This window comes from Hipposideros armiger, unplaced genomic scaffold (assembly GCF_001890085.2).
Source record: "Hipposideros armiger isolate ML-2016 unplaced genomic scaffold, ASM189008v1 scaffold_1418, whole genome shotgun sequence".
Lineage (NCBI taxonomy): Eukaryota > Metazoa > Chordata > Mammalia > Chiroptera > Hipposideridae > Hipposideros > Hipposideros armiger.
Window position 1 is genome coordinate 225,838 of NW_017732768.1, and position 7,860 is coordinate 233,697.

At 32.1% G+C, this 7,860-nt stretch overlaps 1 protein-coding gene across 1 annotated transcript in view; it reads left to right on the plus strand.

Moving 5' to 3' along the window:
* Positions 1–6,683, plus strand: part of LOC109377489 (low-density lipoprotein receptor-related protein 1B-like) — a 177,006-nt gene extending 170,323 nt beyond the window's left edge. The window contains exons 11-12 of the mRNA XM_019633851.1: positions 6,220–6,274; positions 6,569–6,683. Of these exons, the coding sequence (XP_019489396.1) occupies positions 6,220–6,274; positions 6,569–6,596 (83 nt within the window). The 3' untranslated portion in view covers positions 6,597–6,683. The remainder of the gene's footprint in view (positions 1–6,219; positions 6,275–6,568) is intronic.
* Positions 6,684–7,860: the final 1,177 nt, after the last annotated feature.

The window sequence follows — 7,860 nt, forward strand, 5'->3', positions numbered from 1 at the left end:
CCTGTAGTTAATTTTTTAAATTATCTAGAAGGCAGCATATAATATAACTTAATATTAAAGATACTTTTTAAAACTTTTTTTTGGTCTTTACATGTTTCTAGTATTAATAAAGTATTTTAAAAGTTAAGTTTCAACACTAATAGAGAATTGTGATTATATTGGAGAAGAAGGAGAGGGACATTCATGTAGAATTATAAGACAAGTGAACAGATAGAGAGGAATCCAGTTATAGGTCTGAATACCTGAGGTTATACCTAGGCAATATCCCAAGCAAAAGTAAAACATAAAGCCCACTCAACACTTTTTGATTTAATAGTGAATTCCTCAAAAAATGTTTTCATATTTAATGAGATCTACAGAATTGACATTTTAAAAAACAATATGGGGGTAATTTTGTGATTATAAAATAGTAATAATGGATCATTATAATGTGGTTGGTTTATGTACTCTAAGGTTTACTTTTTGATTGGCTATGACCCAGTCAGCCTAAACTATGTAAACCTGGAGGTGCAAGTGACCCAATGACATCCAGTAAAGAAAAATTTCTACTATTTTATATGTAGACTTGGAGGTTATAATAACAACAATACTCCACAATCTAAAAGAAAATAAATTACAAAATAATTTTGCATGAGATATTTTTTTCTCATGATATTTCTGCAAGATATAACATTTTTGGAGATTCTATTGTAACTTGTTTTTCTTCTTTAAAATAGGTAATACTTATTCAAATCTTCTCAAAGCCTATTCAAACTACAGGACAGTAGAAGCATCAAGTCCACAGTTTCTCAGCAAAGATCCACTAATGTTTTTATAATTTAATTTGTTTTATGAATAGGGAATTACAAATATTTTCCACCTAAAATGATTCTTTGGCCTTACGCTCACTCACTTTATACTCATTTCAGTTATTTTATTTTTATTACTGAAATTCCATATTATTTGGATTTAACCGATTTTTCCAATAGTTTCATCTTTCTGATTAATTAAAATGCCAGGATTTAATCCTGGATCGAATTTGATTATTATATCTCCCTAGTTTCCTCTGGTTTGTGCCACTTTTTTTTTTTTTTTTTACATTTTCCTTGGTTTTCATGACATTGACATTCTTAAAGAGAACACCTCAGCTCTTTTTAATTTAAGCTTTCTTGTTATTTATCCCTGCCAGTTCAAGGAGTATTACTGTTTTGTTATCTACCTATATTGCAGAAGTCTAAGATTAAATTATTTGACATTACATTCTATATTTTGTCACAGTGCAAAACAAACACAAATGTGAAGAAAATTATTTTGGTTGTCCTAGTGGAAGATGCATTTTGAATACCTGGCTATGTGATGGTCAGAAAGATTGTGAGGATGGACTTGATGAATTCCACTGTGGTGAGATATCGTATCTTGCTTTAGTTTTATAAACCATATTACTATTTATATGCTGATGTTTTCTTGCATAGAGATATACATAATATTGCTAATTGAGTTTAACATCAATTTTCATTTTTATTAAATAATGAAAAATGGTAAAAATTAAAATAGAACAGAAAAACATATAATGAATAATAATAATAATCTCATGTCCTAGCTTTTTCTTTTAACTTTTTTTCTTAGTTGTTACCTTCATCAGTCTAAATAATATATCTTCATTTATTGATTAATTAAATTTAGATGATCATATATTTATTTTCTGCTATTAAAAATAAGGATTTAGATCATACTACTCATTATACTCCCTGTTCCTGCTATTGACTATTTATTATTATCCAAAATGTTTCTGTTAATTACTGTATAGATTTAAAGACTAGGTTTAAACCTGAATTTCTTCAAATTCTCATCCTTTACCACCTACCTCCTAATTTCTGTGTGTACATTTTATCTCACTTGGCAAGCTAAGAAAGTATTTTTTTAAATTTACTTTATAAAATTTATGGATTTTCTGATTTCCAGGCAAAAGGAATTTCCTATAGGGAAATAAAACATATTCACTATTTTCATGTAACACAAATAACATGCACTGTGGTGATTAGACAGAGTAGAAGAAAAGATGAAAAATGGATTATCTATGAAATGTCAAATTCCCTTAAAAGTAAATGTCACATGAAATATAAAGGTGTATTTTGTTTGATTAAGATGCTCTATATCTTTACATTAAAGCCAGATTCTGAGAAAGATTAACTGAGAACTTTACAAATAGTTTATGTAGATTCAGAATTTCTGGACAGGAAGCCAGTATATGCTTGTATCTTTTTTAATTTTATTTTTTCCAGGCTTCAGTTTCTCTAAACATCTCTTTTTTTCATAAGTCATTTAAGTAAATATTTTAAATAAAGGTGTCAACTTTTAAAACTAGTTCATACTATCAAAATAAAAATAAAAATTCTTGTAATTTATATTCGAATAATTGAGAAGGATTTCATTTTTGGATCTTCCATGGTGATAGGAATGCTGATTGCAGGGGCATGCTGAGGGTGGAGAGCAGTCACAAACCTGACTTTGGAAATAAATGTGGTACACTATTACAAACACAAAATTTGGTAATACCGTACCAGCCACCATGCCAATGAATTTGTATGTTATTAGTTAGACTTAAGTGTTCTCAAGGGTGATAAACAAAAATATCAAAGTGTTAGGTTCATATAGGTACAAAACCATATGTTTTGTCCTCATTGCCCTCACCTCATCTTCAAAAGAAAAAACATATGCTGGTGAATCCACCATATTGTGACCTTGCCTAGGATGTAAATTTTCCTTCAGTTGTTCAAAAATAGATTAAAAATTAGTCAGGATAAGTAGATCACACCTGGAATATTTATTTTATATCTGTGCACCACATTTTTTTTAAGTGATAAACAGGAATATACTTAGGGGAGAGTACCAGTTTAAAGACTGATTACCTCAAAGTCAAACCCTGTGAGAATTATATTGAAGGAACAATATTGTATAACCTGGAAACTCAGAGGGAATATGCAAACTGTTGTCAACATTGTATAGAGCTGTCATAGAGAAGAGGAATTGGCTTATTTTATTATAGAATGGTTGATTTTAGCAAAATCTAGAAAAGAACTTTCTCACTTTCATATTGGTCGTAAAATGGTCTCAAATAACTTTTTTTTTTTGTACCTAAAACAGACATTCTCGTTTGTTTTCTAGATTCTTCTTGTTCTTGGAACCAATTTGCTTGTTCCGCACAAAAATGTATATCTAAACACTGGATTTGTGATGGAGAGGATGATTGTGGAGACGGATTAGATGAAAGTGATAGTATTTGTGGTGAGTTGTTGTTTTTTGTGTGTTCTCATTCAGTTTTTAGGTGGATGATACATATGCTCTATCATTTTAGAATACACATAAAACTTTGTTTTCTACTATTATTTTAACATTAAATTTACATATGCATTTCTATTTAGCTGTTTTGATTATTTTCATGACAACCTGTTTTTCTGTTTTTAAATATACAGTTGTTATTCAATGTTTAGGCTTTTTTTTCCTGAATATTGACACAATGAACATATTGGTAAATTTAATCTCTAGTGGTCAATGACTTCTTTGGGATAGATCTCAGTAATTGGGATTACTTGTATAAAAGGATCAAATAGTTTTTCATGGCTCTTGATTTGTATTGTTCAGTTGCCCTTGAAAAGTATTATATTGAATACTTTTCTATACTGTTACTAGCCACACATGCTATTTGTGTGTGTGTGTATATGTGTGTGTGTGTGTTCATTATAGTGACCATTATTATTGTTTTCAATGGGAAGTAAAGAAAGAGGCTATTGTATGTTATTTTACAATGTAACTGTACTTTAAATTCAGCTTTATATAATTAGAGATATAGTGTTAAATGTTTATATCTAACTACTATATATCAACTACACAATTATTGTAATTGCTTTTAAATAATCACAAACTTTTATCAAATAATTTAAATGGAATTAACTGAATTCCTTAAAGGGTAAAAGAAGGAAGCAATATAATTTCTATAAAGTTATTATACTTGACTAAGCATTCTAGTAATTGATATGTCTGTCCATCTGATTAGTTTTTGTATGTATTTGCATCTACAGATATATATATTCTATACTCATTTTATCAGTCCTGTTATATAGCCTTTGCATCATCATTTTAGAGAGGAAAGGACCTGAGTCATAGAATAAAATGCACATATCACGTTAAGTATTCTTGACACCTTTTTCTAAATTTCAGGAATCTGGCCAGCTCTTTAGGTTACTACCATGGAGACAGGTAGATAGGATTTTATAATGTTCAAACTAAACTGAAGTTGTCTGTAAATAACCTATAATTGGAGCTGTGCTTTGAAAGCAGGCAGTTTATTTTCTCGTATTTAAGTGAACCAAAATCTACTTTTTTATTTACACAGCTGAAATAACTTAAACAACAAAGAAAGGTAAATATAAAAAGATCACTATCAAAAAGCTGTGAAAGCAAAAAAGAAATCAGTAATCAGTTAGATGACTGGCCAAACTCTTCACTACTTTATTTCTATTTGCTATAAAATCTTTCTTTAATTATAAGAAAAAGAGTACCTCCTTCCAGTGGGCTGAGCATACTTCAAGTCTTTAAAATCATCTTGCTGTGGACCTTTTGTCTATTCCTACTCTAAATGGCTCCACCGATACCGCCATCATTTCTGAGTGTACACAGTGTAACACAATGGGCAGAGATTTTAAAGTCATGCAGAGTTCAATTCTCCCACATCAACAGTTTTCAACTGTGTGATCACAGCCAGGCCTATTTTATTCCTCATTTCTCAAATTTGTCATCTGTTAAGTGGGTACAAAAATATCTACCTTTTTGTAACCATTATAATCATCTAGTATGAACAATGTGCACTGTATAAATCAATTTATTCCCATTATCTTTTCTTCTATTTCTCATCTTTCCCTTATTTTTCAATTATTTTCATGTATATCATTAATGTCATTGACAATATTGTTATTGTTATGTCTGTATCTCTCAGTGTCCTGAGAATTCAAATAATAAAAAAGGATTAAAATTGTAAAGGACATGTTTACCTGTTGTCCAAACACCCAGTCAATTTAATTTAATTTTAGGCTACATTTTATATACTAAATACCAAGCTGGGGACACATAAAAATTATTGCTTTAGTTCAAAAATCAGTCAATGAAGTAAACCCAATATTTTAGGATTGGGAAGGCACTTTATAAATGGTTTATCTCGGTGGCTCTCAACCTGCACAAAATACCCTTGTCAGAAGTGTTAAAAATGTAGAGTCTTAATCTCTACCTCCAAATATTCTGATGGGGGCTTCCAAACACATTCTTTCTTAATAAGCATACAGTAGTTCTGACTTGGGATCTGAGGGTCCTTTTTTGAAAATCATGGTCTAGTCCACCTTCATTCTTTGATAGATGAAAAAAGAGAAACTCACAGAGGTTAATACATTTGTCTGAGGTCAGTCAGTGAATCAGAGATGACAGAGCTAGGACCAGAATCCAGGTTTCTGAAATACTAAATAAGAGAGTCATTCCTACCAATCAAACATTGTCCTGAGTAGGTACACAAGATGGCTGTGATGCAGTGCCGTTAGCTTGTCTTGCTTTTCCCTTGGGATTCAGATCCCTGAGGAAGACAGTGTGAATTCAGATGACAATGGTAACTATGGAACAAAGCCATGAGTTTTTCTTTGGCCCATTTTCTTTCCAGTTGACTGTGATGTTTTGGCATGTTCTTAACACAGAATCCACTGAGCACTACCAAGGGAGCCATAAAATTAGCTACAAAGAGCCTTGTGCCATTTTATGGTTTGAGGTATCTTAGTAATTTTGTAGTCATAACCTACATTTTACAGATTGTGAAATTCAGACACTAGTCTTCTCCAAGGTCATACAGAATTAAATTTCTCAACAGCCATTTTAATGCTATATCTATTATGACTACCTTGAGAATGAGTAACAGTGATAATAAAAAAGTAGACAAGGATAATTGAGAAGGATTTCATTTTTGGATCTTCCATGGTGATAGGAATGCTGATTGCAGGGGCATGCTGAGGGTGGAGAGCAGTCACAAACCTGACNCCAGCTCCAGGTTGAGCTATTGTTCAGCATCTTAGCTGTAGAGGGCAGTGTCACTGACCCTCATATGTGGGATCCGAACCGGGGCCCTCTGGCGTCCCAAGCCAGCTCTTATAACCAACGTGCCACTCGGCCGGCCCTATCGCTTTCTTTATTTGCCTGTTTTTCTAGTTTCAACCTGTGCTGCTGTTGAGTTCCGCTGTGCAGATGGGACATGCATTCCAAGGTCAGCACGTTGCAACCAGAACATAGATTGTGCAGATGCTTCGGATGAAAAGAGCTGCAGTAAGATACTCCATTTTGTCTGTGTATGCCTGGCCACTTTGGGCATTACATTGAACACTATCCAACTTTCCACTGAACCTCATCCACACTTGATAATATACCCCTGTTGCATGGGATAATTCCATATTTACTTCTTCAAATGAGGTTAACTTTTCTTGTCTCTATGACCTGCACAGAAGGCTCATAAAGTTTTGCAGTTGAGGTATTGTTTATTTTTCTGTTTATCTCCTTATAGACAACACAGACTGTACACACTTCTATAAACTTGGAGTGAAAACCACAGGGTTCATAAGATGCAATTCTACCTCACTGTGTGTTCTGCCAACCTGGATATGTGATGGGTCTAACGACTGTGGGGACTTTTCAGATGAAATGAAATGCCCAGGTAATTCTGCAAAAGAAAAGAAAAAGAAAAAAAAAAAAAAGGCAGACTTTGCCTTAAAGATTTAGAGGCTAGTTGTATAGAATAAACTTATTAATTTTCATTATTGATATTCAGTAGTTAAGATTAAAATTGAAATGATGTGGACTAAATTAAAAACAATCATCCTGTTTTAAACATGCCACTTGATCTTTTTTAATGATTTATGTAAAGATACGAGATCTGTTCTGTATTTGGATCAGTGTCCTCTTTCATGTTAGTTCATTAATCCTTTTCAAGTTGGTGATTAAACTTTAAATGTGTAATCTGTAACATTTCCATGGAAGTATTACATATCAAGGAAAAACTATTCATAGACTAAAGAGAGGGAGACTCTATTTCTCACCCCTGGTTTAACTCACTTTTATTATACAGCATATACTGTCATGTCAAGCTGTTCCATGCAGTTTGTAGTATCTTTTCCCATAGTAGTATAGATAGCAGTTATTACTGGATCAAGTTCAGACAGGCATGTTTGATCTATTAACCGTGGTTACTGACATAAACTCTGAAAAGTGTCGTCTGCATTCTTAGGATAATGTCTTCCATGAAAGGTTCATGACCCTGTTTCTTTTTAACTGTTTGAATATCATTTTAAAATATAATAATACAGGAAAGAAAAATGTTAAATTACTATAACTGGAAGTAGTTATGCTATATAGGAAACTATTGTTATGTATTCTCATGCTGCTGTTTTTGTCCCTCTCCCTACCTTACCCCACTCACTTTTTCTATGTTTAGGTGACATTTAATAAGTTTTTAAATATTTTAAGAAATTATGTTTGTGGATATTCTACACACTGCTGTACACAAACACACATGCACACAATCTAATATGAATAATTGATATTCTGAATATTTTATAATCCACCATTTAATTGGGCAATAGCGAAGTCCTTTTTTTCTTCTCATTTTGCTCATCCATGTGTAACGTTCTGTGACTCACCGCAACTCCTTCACATCTTTTACTTTACTTTTAATTATATAAAGCATTTTAAAAGAAATATAGAAACATTGTTTCAGGCTCATGGAAACTGGGTGTCTAGATTCTTAATCCAATGATCTTTCTATAGTTTGTTACCTCATTATGGCTGTAGTTAATTTTT